Source organism: Marmota flaviventris, chromosome X, assembly GCF_047511675.1.
Source record: "Marmota flaviventris isolate mMarFla1 chromosome X, mMarFla1.hap1, whole genome shotgun sequence".
In the NCBI taxonomy this organism is placed as follows: Eukaryota; Metazoa; Chordata; class Mammalia; order Rodentia; family Sciuridae; genus Marmota; species Marmota flaviventris.
This window is the reverse complement of record NC_092518.1, coordinates 61,223,884-61,240,736: the sequence shown is the minus strand read 5'-3', so window position 1 is coordinate 61,240,736 and position 16,853 is coordinate 61,223,884. Positions and strand designations below refer to the sequence as shown.

The 16,853-nt window shown below is 37.2% G+C and overlaps 1 protein-coding gene across 1 annotated transcript in view; it reads left to right on the top strand.

Annotated features, from left to right (window-relative positions):
- The window catches only part of Heph (hephaestin), a 71,466-nt gene that overhangs the window by 32,490 nt on the left and 22,123 nt on the right, over positions 1 to 16,853 (top strand). The window contains exons 12-14 of the mRNA XM_027935795.3: positions 939 to 1,152; positions 3,055 to 3,194; positions 3,973 to 4,104. Coding sequence (XP_027791596.2) covers positions 939 to 1,152; positions 3,055 to 3,194; positions 3,973 to 4,104 — 486 coding nt within the window. The remainder of the gene's footprint in view (positions 1 to 938; positions 1,153 to 3,054; positions 3,195 to 3,972; positions 4,105 to 16,853) is intronic.

Genomic DNA, 16,853 nt, shown 5'->3' with positions numbered 1-16,853 from the left:
CTTGAGATCAGGTCCAGACAACTCCACAACACAGACATTAAGACCAATATCTCAACATTCTATTATAAAAACCTAGGGAAGGGCCTTCCAAAGCTCTCTTATGTAATCATCCTTGTGGTTAAAAAGTTCCTTTATTAAATAGCTATTCAGACCCACCTTTATTTCTTTGGTACTTGGTAGAAAAAGGAGACAACCTGTGGTCAATGCCATCCTTGGAATCATAAGTATAAAACTTTGTTTACTTATTTGTAACTTTGCTTATTAAACATTTACTATACACTGTGCTAAAAACTGTACATACATTAATGTATTAATTTTATTTTATTTTTTAAGAGAGAGAGAGAGAAAGAGAATGAATTTTAATATCTATTTTTTAGTTTTCGGTGGACACAACATCTTTGTTTGTATGTGGTGCTGAGGATCGAACCCGGGCCGCACGCATGCCAGGCGAGCGCGCTACCGCTTGAGCCACATCCCCAGCCCTGTATTAATTTTATTTCTAAACAATCACATGAAATAAGCAAATTTATCCTAGTGAAGGTGTTGAAACACACATTTAGAAATTGCTGCAAGGTTATATAGATAATAAGTGACAGATAGGGTTATTAATCACCCCACTTTGCCCAGAACTGAGGGGTTTAGAGGGATATGGATATTTAAGTGCTAAAACTAGGGAAAGCCCTCAGCAAACAGTGAGGAATTGGTCTATCTAATGGCAGACTTTAGATTCTAACCCAGACAGTGAAGATTTGGAGCTGGAGTTCTTAATATATGTGCTCATTTTTCTCAACAAACTTGTAATACACTTTTATCTAATGCATAGAAGATCTTTATCCTGCACTTTCCATTCTCTGCAGAACACCCAGGGAGAGGCAGGACCCCCCCCCCACCCAAGGTACTTCTCAGGTGTCAGATTTTTCTCTCTGATCTTCCTTTAGGGACATTTGAAATTTACTGCCAGGCAGGCAGCCACCGAGAAGCAGGGATGAGGGCGATTTACAATGTCTCCCAGTGTCCTGGCCGCCATGTCAGCCCTCGTCAACGCTACCAAGCTGCAAGAAGCTACTACATCATGGCAGAAGAGGTGGAGTGGGACTATTGCCCTGACAGGAGTTGGGAACTGGAATGGTATAACAAATCTGAGAAGGAAAGGTAAGGTGTCAGAAAAGGAGAGATAATACTTGCTTAGTTTTTTTTTTTTTGTTTGTTTGTTGTTGTTTTGGTTGTAGATGCACACAATACCTTTATTTTATTGATTTATTGTTATGTGGTGCTCAGAATCAAACCCTGTGCCACACACATGATAAACAAGCATTCTATCACTGAGCTACAACCCCAGCCCCCATAATTTATTGAGAAACATTTTTTTTTTCAGGTGAGGGTACTAAAGCTGAGAGGAAGAGGCACTTATCCAAGGTTACTAAAACAATAGCAATAGAATTGTGACTAGGGTGTAAAATGCAGGTTTTTTGAATTCCAGCTCAGTGCTTTTTTAAAAAAAATCTTGGCTTATTATGGAGCTGAAGAGTAAAAGACCTTGCCCACACTCTCCCCCTCTAAGTCTTTGCCTCCATTCTTCTAGTTAGCTGTAAATACTTACTCTGGGACTTGAATTAAATTTTATGGAGAATTTCTTTGAGAAGTAAAATACCTCAAGCTCCTTCATTAAGGTAAAATCTAAGCTGTGTAGCAAAAATGTCTAAAACAGAGCACGGTGGCACAGCCTGTAATCTCAGTGGCTTGGGAGGCTTAGATAGGAGGATTGTGAGTTCAAACCAGCCTCAGCAAAAGTGAGGCAGTAAGCAACTCAGTGATACCATGTCTCCAAATAAAATACAAAAAGGGACTGTGTATGTGGCTCAGTGGTTGAGTGTCCCTGAATTTAATCCCTGGTACCACCCTCCCCCCCAAAAAAAAACAGTATTTTATTTCTTGTTTATATAATAGTATTGATATGAGAAGTCCAGGGCTGGTAGGCAAACTGTGTCACCCTCAGTCCTTGTGTTCAACTCTAGGACCAAGGTGTCTCTTCTGCTTATAGACATTCCTAACTATCAAGTCAGGGCAAGTAGCATTGTCTGTAAGTAGATGACCTAGAAGTTGCATACATAATTTTATTTCATGCCCCATTATCTTGAACTTATTCCTATGGCCATAATTGTAAGAAAGCCATGTGCTCAGCTAGAACCTAGATGGTTCTATTACTAAAATGGAAGGAGGAGAGACTAGAAACTGAGGTACATATTAGCAATCTCTACCCATTGTTTTTTTGTCTCTCTTATTGCCCTTTGACAATTCTTGTTCATTATGTTGGTTGTTTAAAATTTAAGTCTTCTTGCTAACCTGCTGTGGGAGTTAGGAAAAGTAAATTTCCTTCTCTGAACCTTGGTTTTCTCATCTATAATTTATAGTTAAAAGAACATGATGAGAAGTGGTGAGAGAAGGGGCAGCAGGCTTGATTCTAAGTCCTAGCTTTCTTTCTGGCTGACATTGTCTCTAGATATATCCTGTCACTTCCATACTACTGAGTGCACCTTTGAGACCACCTATTTCATAGGCCTATTTGGAATGTCAAATGATGACATGAATAATAAAGCTATTTATAAACTGGAAAGCATCCCATAAGGAGAAATATGTTAATATTTCATTTCCTTCCTATCTCTTCTCATTCTTTATCATTACCAGCAGCAGTAGCAGTAGTTAATTCTCTCCTGCCACCTTGTACCTTGTCCTTTGTCAAATTAATTCTATCTAAGACATCATTAAGGCTGGAGCTAGAGCCCAGGGCTTCTGATTCTTAGTCCAGTGTTTTTTGCATATTAATTGTACTACAGATTTTTATCTGAATGATGGAAAACAAGGAACATAAATGATTCTGAAGCCTGCCATCTGTAATTTTGGTTATGCAGCCAATGTGGGGAACAATCTGATATTAGAAAGAATAGATCCACATCTTTCATTTGTGATATGAGAATGGTTCTGACATAACTTCCCTATATCTGGCAATGAAGGGTTGAAGGTCAGGTGCTGATAGCTGTCTTTGGATTCCTCTAGTTATGGTCACATTTTCCTGAGCAACAAGGATGGACTTCTGGGTTCCAGATACAAGAAAGCTGTATTCAGGGAATATACTGATGGCACATTCAGGATCCCTCGGCCAAGGTCTGGGTCAGAGGAGCACTTAGGAATTTTGGGTAAGGAAATTGCATTTCCCTCCTAGTGTCTAGAAGCCTGAGCTCCTTCTAGGGGAGCTATGTCATATCAGAAAGATATTCCTATTCTTCATTCTCAATTTTTCTTGGTAATATAAAAAAGTATGATAATATTTTATGATGTAGCCATGAAAACAAGCACTAAAGGTAAAGGGGAAGTATGAACTATGCAGCAACTAGAACCAAGTTTTTCCAGGTTTTCTACAACTTTGAGGTATAGTGTGTCTCTGAGGGTGGTAGATTTTTAAAGATGCAATGGTGAGGGGAATTTAGGTATATTAAAAATGGAAAAATGGTATAGGGAACAGTTATTCCCACTCATGCCATTTTAATTATCACAGTAGTTTTTCTTATTCCACTTTTTTAGGGTCTAATGGATATCCTCATTCTTATCTTGGAACAGAAGGGGACCCACTGGCCTCTGAAGAGATCCCAGCTATTCAGCATTCTGTGCCTAACTCTAAATCCTTATCATTCAACTATTCCATAGAGTTCTGATTATCTAGAGCCTTGAGCTATTATTAGGTAGAGACATGGGGTGGGAAAAATGGGGGTAAATAGAAGCATAATCTTGGCATTGAAGTATTCTTATACTGTGGGTAGCAGTATCAGTTAAAGGGCTCTTAATTGAAGAATGGAGCCAACCATGACTTAAAGTCTCAGAAGATCCTTGCTCAGGGACTCCCAGATATCTTCCTTTTCTTAACATTTCCTATTCCACTTCCCACTAATGAAAATTTATTTCTTTTGCATGTACTAGGTCCACTTATCAGAGGAGAGGTTGGTGATATCCTGACTGTGGTGTTCAAGAATAATGCCAGCCGCCCTTACTCTATGCATGCTCATGGAGTGCTAGAATCTGGTACTGGCTGGCCACGGGCTGCTGAGCCTGGTGAGTGAGAACACTTAGTGAAGGGACAAAGGATATATAACACATATGCTTAAGTGTTTGGGCTTGCTCCTTTAAAAAAATGACACTCTTGCAGGCTGGGGGTATATGTGAGTGGTACAATACTTGCTAAGTATGCATAAGGCTCTGGGTCTAATCCCTAGCACCACATAATCACACACACCAAGACTGGGGATATAGGTCAGTGGTAGAATACATACTTCCCATGCATAAGGCATTGGGTTTGAACCCTAGCACTGAAAAAGAAAATACTCTTAGAGACCTGATCCAGGAATATTAACTGAGACTAGGCCATAGGCTGAATTTTTCTCTATGAAATACTCAGTACAATTCCAGAACAGGGTGTGGTATGGTTTTGGTTAATATTCTTATTTCAGGTCTCTAACAGCATAGCTTTGGCTCCAGTGTGAGGTCCTGATCTTATCTAGAGAGTGACCTGGCCCCAACCACAGATTTATACTTAAACCCAACAACAGATAAAGTTCATGCCCCCTTAAAGATTTAATTCTAACCCCTGTCACATACTAAACTCCTAATCTTGTAGAGTGACCATAATCATGGCCACATTCTCTTCATGAATTCATTCATTGAATAAATACTTACTGGAGTCCTACTAGATGATGTGAGCACCTTTAGAAGCTATGAATATAGTGGCAAGTATTATTTTTCCTACCTTAAAGAACTTAGGCTATTATGAGAGAAACAACTAAGCAGGCAATTATAATACAATGTAATAAGTGAAAGATAGGAGGTTTTACATTGTGATAGTTAGGTGGAGAAAAGGGTACTTAATAGAATATTTGTATGATCAAGCATGGTTTCCCAGTCAATCATGGTGGTGTATAACTATGTAATCCTGGTGACTCAGGAGGCTGTGGCAGGAGGATTGCAAGTTTGAGGCCAGCTTATGTAACTTAGGGAGAACTTGTCTCAAGATAAATAAAAAAATGGTGGGGATATAGCTCAGTGATATCAGCAGTTGTTTTAAATGCATTAGGCCCTGGATTCAATCCCTATACAAAAAAATGTTTCCCAGAATAGATGGTATCACAGCTGAAATCTAAATTTCTAAATTGATAGTTTTTAAACTTACTGTGTATCAGAGTCATGCACTTGTTAAAACACATATTGCTGGAATCAATCCCCAAATTATTTGATTAGGTAGGTCTGTGATGAGACTCAAGAATTTGCTAGTTTAAACAAGTTTTCAGGTGATGCTCATGCTGCTAGTTCACTAACTGGACTTTGAAAACTGCTGACATAAAGAATAAGAGGCATATGGGTGAAGGGTACTGTGGAAGAAAATCAAGGTAAAGGAAATTGTAGTTGTAGGCTATGTAATGTGTAAAATTCCAAAGGTAAGAGAGATGAAAGTTGGAGTAGGGGAAAAGAGAGAAATTCTGGTGAAAAGATAGATTAAAAAGATCAATGAGGTAAATTAAACAGGATTTGTGATTATTTAGATATTGAAAGTAAGAAAGATAAGACTCCTTAAGGGCTGGGGTTGTGACTCAGTGGTAGAGCATTTGCCTTGCACGTGTGAGGCACTGGGTTCAATTTTCCACCCCGAACATACATAAGTAAGTAAATAAATAAATAAAATAAAGGTCCATCAATAAGTAAAACAAAGACTCCTTAAACAACACCCACATTTTGGAGGAAACCTTTTGAGTAACGTCCCAATTTTTTTTTTGTGTGGACAGCAGGTATGCAGTGATATCATTCATCAAGGCAGGGAATCTGGGACCAAGCTGACTTGAGTTTACTTTTGAGTTTGTTGAATCTGAGATGTCTGTACTATGACCAAATACAGATACCAGACATAAAGATCTGGAGCTCAGGATAATGGTATGCTCTTCAGGAATAGATGTGGGAGGCATTAATATTTAGGTAGTTGGAGTCATAGAATGAATATAGTCACTGGAAAGACATGAGACAATAAGAATTCTAAGATGAGATCCCGAGGAAAACCAATTTTAAAGCAAAGTACTGATTGAAAAGTAAGCAAGATGCTAAGAGAAAAACCAGGAGAAAATAGTAACCATAGACATTAAAATGACTGTCATTTTAAGGAGGAAGTGGTCCAAAGATTTCAGCTGCTTCAGGGAAGTTGTATTGTAAAACCAGAAAATATCCCATTTGATTTGGCAACCAGGGAGAAATTGGTAATTTTGATAAGTGGTAGAGAAAGAAGCTTTATTAGATTAGAGGAAAAGGTGATAGGGAGATGTGGGATTGGAAACAGTGAGTGTGGTTTAATGTTAAGACTTAGGCTGTTTAAGATTTACAAGTTAAGGTGATGAGAAGATCAGGAGTGTAATCAAGGGCTAAAGTGGAGGTGAAGCACACTGGACTTGAGATCAAGTGACTGATAGATTGGATTGTTGATTGAAGGCATCTACAGGAACCTTGAAGCCACTCAGAAGGATGGTAGGAATTTAGGTGCAAAGGAAGATAGAGATTCAGGTACAAAAATCAACAACAAATGACTAAAACAAGAGAAAGGATACATTAGAAGCCAGGAAACCAGTTGGAATGTTGTTGTAGTAATCCATAGAAATGATGAAAATGGGGCTGGGGTGGTGGCTCAGTGGTAGAGCACTTGCCTAGCATGTCAGAGGCACTTGGGTTCAATTCTCAGTACCACATAAATATAAATAAAAAGGTATTGTCCATCTATACCTAAAAAATAAAGATATTAATAAAAGAAATGATGAACATGGCTTTAATAGAAGTGGTAGAAAAAGAAGATGGAGAGAATTAGATGGATTTGAGAAGATGTTATGATAAAATCAATAGGATATGATGATTGAACAGTGTTAAGGGAATAAAGGTGACAGTGGAGCCAAGGATAATGAACAGGTTTTGGATTAAGCCCTTGGATAGGGGAAACTCCTGCAAAGATAAAAAATAAGGAAGCAGGGAGCAGTTTTCTGTCTGTTTGGTATTTTGAGGGGGTTATTTGAAGTTATATTTGAATGGCTTAATATGAGGGATATGTTAAAATACTCTGGTGGGATTGAGAGAGCCAGAAGAACAGGAGTTTATACTCAGTTGCAGAAATGAGCACATAACTTCAGAGACACCTTGAGTAGATGTGGAGATTACTAGACATTAGTAACTATAATGGATGACAGTTGAAATGATGAAAATGTATATGATCAACCAGTGAGGAGTGTGTAGAGGAAAATAACATTAAGCTGAGAGTGAAACTTTGAGAAATACCATTATCTAGGAGGAGGTAATCTATGCTAAATAATTTATAGATTTAAAGCAGTTATAATCACAGTCATAATTGGATATTTTTGCACTGAAATGCAATGACTGTATGTAAAATTCATTTGAAAAAATAAAGAATATCTTGGCAAGAAGAACCAAAACTTTTTAAAAAACTTATTTATGAGAGAAGACTAGCACATCCTGATCGTTTAGCATTATTATAAAAGTACAATAATTAAAGCAGCATGGTTCTGTAAAATAAATCAATAGAACAAAATAAAAATCCCTGAAACAGAACCAAGCTTCTGCCTTTGTCAATAGCATTGGGAGTACTTCTGTTCCATGACTAGCCCTTACTTTTGCTTCTGCCTCTTTCTGCACTAGCTCCTCACTGGGAGAGGTTATTAATCAGAACCCAGGATATTTGCTGGACAGTGCCTCTGTTTCTTTTATCTTACTATTCCCTATTCTGCCTACTTCCATATGGTAGGTTTATCTGAGTCTGCAACTGGGTGAGCTGTATATGTGAATTAGGGCAGCACTTGCATTGCAGATCTTAGCAATGCAGCTAGAAAGAGGAAGCCTTGCTCAGACCTTTAAGTCAAAGCCTTATTCTTCAATTCATGGCTTCTCAGAGTTCTACAATAGGGGTTAGTGGACACTGAGTAAGCTGTTATATAAGTGATACTTCAATTTTCATTTCACTACTATTCTTTTTTGTTGTTCACTACTATTCTTTATAGTTTTCCCAGTTAACACCCCAATGGAAGGAATGAGTAAGGAAAACCAGGTTTCCTATAGTCCTGGATTAATACCCACATGATAGCACTGAAATCTTGACTCTTGCCTTTAACACTGAGTATATATAAAAGAAACAAAAGAAACATATTAGAAAAAGCTAGTATTTCAGTGAAAGAAAGGAAAAGTTGATGAATAAATGGTTTTAAGATGAGTCATTATCGTTTGGGGAAAAATAAAATTAGATTGCTGTCTATTACCACATGCTAAAGTAAATTACAGGTGGATTAAAGGTAAGAGAACTAAAAGAAAACATAAGTGAACATTTATCTGGACTCAGGGTGAGATAACCGTTTTGACTTTAAAGGCAAAAGAGGAGATATACATTTTTTTTTTCTTTTTGTTACCAGGGATTTAACTCAGGGGCATTCAACCACTGAGCCACATCCCCAGACCTATTTTGTATTTTATTGAGAGATAGGGTCTCACTGAGTTGCTTACTGCCTCACTGTTGCTAAGGCTGGCTTTGAACTTCTGTTCCTCCAGCCTCAGCCTCCTGAGCTGTTGGGATAATAGGTGTGCACCATCATGCCCGGTGAAATACATAACATATTGTTACTATATGAAATGTTCTTACAAAATAAATGACTATTGTAAAAGTGTATAAAAGAATGAATATAAATATCGAATAGAACATGAAGGAATTTTGGGGTCACTAATAATATATTGGGCTGGGGATGTGGCTCAAGTGGTAGTGCGCTCACCTGGCATGCGCGGGGCGCTGGGTTTGATCCTCAGCACCACATAAAAATAAAATAAAGATGTAAATAAAAATAAACAAAGATGTAAAATAAAATAAATAGAGAACTAAAAAATAAATATTAAAAAATTCTCTCTCTCTCTCTTTAAAAAAATAATATATTGAAAATCGGTGAATAAAACCAATGTAGTCCCTGTCCTCATAAATTATACAGTCTATGTTGTAAAGGCACGTAATAATCAAGAAAACAAGTACAGACATGTATACTTTGGGAATAAGTGCTATAAGTGTGGCAGAAAGGAATAATGGGTCTATATATATATATTTTTTTGAGGTAGTGCCATTTAATGTGTGACCTGAGGCCTGAGAGTGAGCTAGTGCAGCATCAGTGAGAAAAGTATCAGAGGAAGGAGTGAACATTTCAAGGAAAAGGAATAGCAAGGCTAAACACCCTGAAGCAAGAATGTATTTAGCCATATCAAAAGAGAGAGGCAGCCAGGTAAGGCAGTATAAGCCTGTAATCCCAGAGGCTTTGGAGGCTGAGGCAGGAGGATCATGAGTTCAAAGCCAGTCTCAGTAATTTAGTGAGGCTGTAAGCAACTTAGCAAGACCCTGTCTCAAAATAAAATAGGGTGGGGATGTGGCTCAGGGGTTAAGTACACTTGGGTTCAATCCCTGGTACCAAAAACCAACCAACCAACCGACCGACCAACCAAACAAACAAAACAAAACTCTAAAACAAACAAAATCAACCTAAAACAAACAAACAAAAACCAGTGAGGCAATTAGTATGGCTTGACAGAAAAAAAAGGTCAGAAATTAAAAGTGGAATGACAGAGGGGAGTAGATTATGTTGAGCTTTATAGACAATTGTAGGGGTTTCAAGTGGATTGGCAAGATATTCAAGGATTGTGACATGATGATCTGACTTACATTTTAGTGTGATCAATCTGTTTGTTTTTGATGGTGCTGATGCTTGAACCTAGGGACTCAGCCATGGCAAATACTTTATCACTGAGCCCCAGCTCTAGCCCCTAACATTATCAGCCTAGTTGCTGTGTTGAGAAGAGTCTAAAAAAGCAGGGAGGTATCTACAAATAATGCAGTAATCCTGTGAGAAATGTTGGTAGCTTGGACCAGGATGGGATGATTAGAAGTGGTGAACAGTGGTTAGATTCTGGATATATTTTAAAGATCCAGTAGGACTGGTCAAGATGTAGTTAGAAAAACAAAGAACAGTGAAATATAGTTTCAAGGTTTTGGTCTAAACCCATAGAAAAATAATTGGCATTTAATGAAATGGAAAGATTTAAAGCAGCAGATCATGCATGGAAGATAGAGTTTCACTTTGGGGCATGTGAAGTTTCAGGTATCAGATATTCAGATGCACATATCCAGAAGGTAGTTGGGTATTCAAGTGTAGAAATTAAAGGAGACATGTGGACTGAGTATAAATATTTGAGAGTCATCACCATGTAATTGATCTTTAAAGTCACGTTACATATGAAATCAATCAAGGAGTGAGTTCTACAGTAAAGAGCAATGAAGAGGATTGTATTAATCTAGGTAAGAGATGACAGCAGCTCAGATCAGCCTCATAGAGTGAAAAGAGTAAGAAATATTCTAATGCTGGATGTATTTTACAAGAAGAGGCAATTGGCTTCTTTAGTTTGTTTGTTTTTGTTGCAGTCCTGGGGATAGAACCCAGGTAGTTAGACATTGAATTGAGATTTCTAGGTAGCTTTTTGTTTATTTTTTCCTTTTTAGTAGTTTCTATATTTTAGTAATTAATACTTGTATGTTTTACACATTGCAGATATCTTTTCTGAGTTTATCAACCACCTGTTAACTTTAATTGCAGTATCATTTCTTGAATAGAAGTCCTTGATTTGATGTGATCAAATCCATGAATTTTTAGGCCTTATGGTTTGTGCTTTCAGAGGTTTGTTTATGAGGTCCTTCCCCACACTTGGCCACAAAAATATTCTGTTGCATTGTTTTTTATTAACTTTGTAATTTTCTTTTTTCAAATTCAGATCTTTAATCAGGCCAGAGTTTATTTTTCTATGTTCAGTTAGCTGAGGATCTGTTTTACATTTTTTTAAGCAAATTTTCTCAATACCATCTTTTAAACAATTCAGCTCTTTCCCCTTAGAATTGTTTTGCCACATTTATTGTTTGCTTAGTTTCTCTAAATATATGGATCAGACTTTAAGCTGTTTATTCTGTAGCATTTGTCTATTATTCTATTCTTGCAATAATATACTAATTTTATTGTAGTTTTGAAATTTGCCTTAGTGTTTAAGGATAGGTCTCCTATATTGAATTTAGGTTTTTACTCTTGTTCCATATAAATTTTAGAGTAAGTTTATCAGTTTGCTCAGTTGAGTCCAACTATAATTTTGTTTTTTTTTTTGATACCAGGGATTGAACGTAGTTGAACGTAGGGATACTTGACCACTGAACCACATCCCCAGCCCTATTTTCTATTTTATTTAGAGATAAGGTCTCACTGAGTTGCTTAGCATCTAGCCATTGTTGAGGCTGGCTTTGAACTCATGATTCTCCTGCCTCAACCTCCTGAGCTGCTAGGATTACTGGCGTGCACCCCTGTGCCTGGCTCTAACTATAATTTTGATGGACATTGTTTTGAATGTCTCACAATAATAAAATATGACACATTAAAAATTGGGCATTCCTCATTCTACCACATGTTAACCAATCCTGTAACTCACAATACAGACAACAAAGTAAGATTTAATAAGGGCTCTAATACACAAACTGCTCATGTCAGAATTCTGAAGTAATTATTCCAACTTTTCAAAAGTAGTATGGTTAACCTCATAACTAGGTCTTTTTTTTCTAGTTCAAGGAAGCTGTATTGAATATAGGAGAAATTCTAAACCTCCTGGAGTATGCACTATAATACTCTTAGAATAAATTATCTTTGGCCTGGCATGGTAGCACATGCCTATAATCCCAGCAGCTTGGGAGGCTGAGGCAAGAGGATCAAAAGTTGAAAGCCAGCATCAACAAATTAGTGAGGCCCTATGTAACTTAACAAGACCCTGTCTCAAAATTAAACAAATAAATAAAAAGGGCTGGCAATGTGGCTCAGTGGTTAAGTGCCTCTGGGATCAATCCCTGTTTTTTTTTTTTTTTTAAGAATAAATTATCTCGGGAGTATAAGAAGGTACAAATTCCAAACTTATTAGAACCTATGTCATTTAAGATGCTTGTTGATTAGGATATGTCTGGTATCATCATCTTGGAAAAACCACTTTATAGAGTTAATCTTCAAAGTGGTTTTAGAATTTTCCTTCCACTGGAGGACTATTTCTGTTAGTTATGATGACTAAATATTTAAACAGATTTATCTCCCTCTTCCAAAAAGTACCCATAGCAAACAGAAAAAAAATTTAGATGCATTCCCTTAGAATTAGGATTAAGTCAAGAATGACCACCACCATAACTAGTATTAGAGATAATGGAAAACACAAATGGTGAGGGAGAAAAAAAGAGTCTTGAAAAAGAAAAAAAAAAAGAAGTTCTAACACTTACTAGCGTAATTATCAATATCAAGAGACAGCATATGCTGGGGTGGGGGTGGATCTTGCCTGTAATCCCAGTGATTTTGGACGCTGAGACAGAAGGATTGCAAGTTCTAGGCCAGCCTTGGCAATTTAGTGAGACCTTGCCTCAAAAAATAACGAAAGGGTTGTGGGTGTAACGTGGTGGTGGAGTGCCCCAGGTTTAATTCCCAGTATCAAAGCAAACAATCAAATCTATACATCCTTAAATATACAATGTAAGATTACTGACCCCCCCCCCCCCGCAAATGCTGAAAATAGCCAGAAAAAAATCGCATATAAAGGAATAGATAAAAATTAGAACAGATTTCTTATCAGAAAACAGAAGCCAGAAGACAATTGTATATTTTTAAAGTTCTGAAATAAAAACACTGAATTCTAGGGGCTGGGGTTGTGGCTCAGTGGTAGAGCACTTGCCTAGCATGCTTGAGGCACTGGGTTCGATCCTCAGCACCACGTAAAGTAAAATAAGGATATTGTCTTCAGTTAAAATTAAAAACATAAGTAGTTTTTAAAAAACACTGAATTCTGTGCACAGAGTACTATACATAGGAAAAATAAGAATAAACACATTCTCAGAAAAAAAATCTATGATGCCGCAGTCTGGCTGGGCACAATCAGGAGCCACTTATCAAAAGAAACTAACTTTATTTTTAGAACCACACACGCTAAACAAAACAGCCTCTCAGGAAAAACCCTCAGAGCCTCAACTGCCACCACTGGCTTTCCCCAAGCCTCTCTCTCCCACACAAGCTTCTCTCCACCTCCCACAATCCTCCTGCTCTTGAGGCCGATTGGCTGGGTCACGTGGGCGGAGCCAAAAAAGTCCCCCAATGAGCAGCTCCGTGGTCTGAAAGGGCAGGGAAACAGCCCAATGAGCATCACCGCAGAGGAGCCAATCAGCTAGATGTTGCTGGGGCCGAGGAGCCAATCAGCTAGATGTTGCTGGGGCCGCTGTGATCCAATCATCAGCCGGCAGCTGGAAGTTTGCTGGGGCCCCTTCGGCTGTGGCTCTCAACATCTCCCCCCCCAAAAAAATATTTGGATCCATTTTATCATGAGCGCTCATCATATATGATATATGGACATACGTACATTCAAACATATAACACAAAACACAAGTGTGCACACATAATATAATACATACAACACATAACATTATAGTAAAGGCCTTATAACTTTTTACAGGTGAAATCTCCTTTGCAATGTTTAAAAACTCTATAGTCAAAAAATAGAACTGATCAGCAAAACATTAACCTAGGTCTGTATGAGCTCAAAAAACAAAATAGAACTTCATGATATGGCAAAGGGCAATAATAAAATAGATATTGAAAAAAGCATCCTGGTTCTGTTGCAGATGTAAGAATAGCCAAACTGGAGTTTTGGATATCAGTTGTTATAGATTTGAGCCAAATCATCTTCTTTTTGGTCTGTAGAAATCGCTTTAGTTAATCTTTCTGGAATCCAAATCGGCTGCTGTTCTCCCTGTGGAAACACATAAACAGACCCCCGACTCCAGACAATCACTGGGTCAGGACCTTGGTTAATCTCTCTGGAATCCAAATCGGCTGCTGTTCTCCCTGTGGAAACACACAAACAGACCCCCGACTCCAGACAATTACTGGGTCAGGACCTTTCCATTGTCCTGTTAGAATATCCTTCCAAAGTACCTTGGGCTTATGTACATTTTTTGGACACATATGCCTTTCCGCAGCACTAAGTCCTGATGAATCCAAATTTAAAAAGTTTAGAGTAAAAAGGGTTATTTTAAGTTTATCTTTGGGGAATATATACCCCTTCCCACTATGAGAATACATTTCCCCCAGACCGATATTAAAAGCAATGTCAAAAGTGTTTTTTGGGGGGGGGGGGCTGGGATTGTGGCTCAGTGATAGAGCGCTCACCTAGCACGGGCGGGACCCAAGTTTGATCCTCAGCACCACATAAAAATAAATGTATTGTGTTGTGTCCATCTACACCTAAAATAAATATTAAAAAAAGTGTTTTAGGAAGAAACACGACAAAGCAGGATGCATACAATGAAATGATGAGAGTTGGAAATAGAATAAACAAAGGTAAAACTCAAATTAATTGTATTGATTGTTCTAAAAGAAAATAATAGAGTAAATATCAGCAATGTATATTCAAAAGTAAAGCATATGACCAAAAATAGAATAGATGAAAGGGGATATGATTGTATACAGTTTAATATGAATTGAAACTGGATTCTTGGGCTGGGGATGTGGCTCAAGCGGTAGCCCGCTCACCTGGCATGCGTGCGGCCTGGGTTCAATCCTCAGCACCACATACAAACAAAGATGTTGTGTCCGCTGAAAACTAAAAAATAAATATTAAAAAAATAAAAGAAACTGGATTCTTACTAATAGATGTTGTAATATATTGTAAACTGTAGAGCAACTTGTAAATTTTTTTTGAAAGATCTATGAAGAATAAATCAGTGGTAGAAATAAAATGAATCATCTAAAATGATCATTTAATGCAAAAATAGGCTGAAAAAGAGGGTAAGAAAGAACAAATGGAAAAATAGAAAAAAATGAATTGCTATGATTGATTTTGTTCGAACCACAAAAATAATCATATAAACTTTAGACAGTCTAAACATACCAATGAAAAGACATTGCCATATTGAATTAAAAGACCCAACTATATATTATTTAAAAGGAAATTGCTTTAAATATAAAAACATAAATATAGAAGTAAAAGAATTTAAAACTATGAAATATGTAAACATTAACACAGCTATACTACTATTAGGAAAGTAGATTTCAGATTAAGGAAATTCCTGTGTATAGAGTTATCAGATAATAAAGCAATTGGTTTTCAAAAAGAAAACAAAACAAAATCACAAAAATTTTTGGTACTGGGGTTTGAACCCAGGGTGCTTAACCACTGAGTCACATCTCTAGCCCTTTTTATTTTTTATTTAGAAATAGAGTCTCACTAAGTTGCTTAGGGCTTTGCTGAGGCTATCTTCTAACTTGTGATCCACATGTCTCAGCCTCCCGTCTCTGGGATTATAGGCATGCTTGTACTTACCATTAATAGAAGTCTCTATTTCTTCGTATGACTTCAAGTTAGTAATGTTCTTTCAACCTCAGGATCTCCCTGTAACATTTCTTGTAGGACAGATCTAATGGTAAGGAACTTCCTCAGCTTTTAAATGTGTAAGCTATTGATTTTCCTTCTTACTGATCTTCATGGTCTTGGATGAAAAATTAATGGTTAATCTTGGGCTGGAGATGTAGCTCAGTAATAGAATACTTGTCTAACATGTATAAGACACTGCATTAGATCCCTAGTACAGTAAAACAAGCAGACACAAAGCAACTGTTAATTTTATTTGAGGATCTCCTTCATGGGATAGATCTCTTGTCACTTTCAAGATTCTCCCTTTTTATTTTTCTACAGTTTGATTGTAATTAGCCTTGGTGTAGATGTCTTTTAGTTTATCCTACTTGGACTTAGTTGATTTAGATTTTTTTTTTATCAAATTTGGGAAAATTCTAGCCATTATATCTTCAGATATTTTCCCCTTTTATTTTTTTATTTGACTCGTATAATGTATACATTAATCTGGCTAATGTCCCACAGATTCCTTATTTTCTATTCACTTCTTTTTATTAATTTTTCCTTCTTGCTCCTTACACAGAATACTTTTTTTCCATTTTATTCTCATCAAATTCACTGATTCTGTTTTTTGCCTATTCAAATCTGCCATTGAACCCCTGCAGTGAAATTTTAATTTTATTTGTTCTGTTCCCTCCCTCCCTCCCTTCTTTCCTTCCTTCCTTCCTTCCTTCTTTTTTTACTTTCTTCTTTTTATGGTACTAGGGATTAAACCCAGAGGCACTTAACCAGTGAGGCACGTCCCCAGCCCTTTTTAATTGTTTTTATTTTGATACAGAATCTCATTAAATTGCTGAGGCTAGCTTTGAAATTTTGATCCTCCTGCCTTAGCCTTCAGAGCAGCTGGAATTACAGGAGTGTCATGACCCCTGGCTCATTTATAATTTTCAATTCTGGAAATTCATTTTTATTTCTATATTTCCTTATTGGTGTTATAATTTTGCACATTCATAGCTTTTAAAAAGTTTTAAAATTGTTTTTTGCCAACCTGTAATCCCAGTGGCTCAGGAGGTTGAGGTAAGAGGATTGCAAGTTTGAGGCTAGCCTCAGCAATTTAGGAAGGCCCTGTCTTAAAATAAAAATGGTCTGGGGATGTGATTCAATGGTTAAGCATTCCTGGGTTCAATCCCTGGTACCTGGTGCCTTTACTTTTATCCATATTTTGCTTTACCTCTGTGTGTATGTGTGTGTGTGTGTGTGTGTGTGTGTGTGTGTGTAACTTATATAGTATATATATTAATGTGTGTGTATAATTTTTTTTGGTACCAAGAACTGAA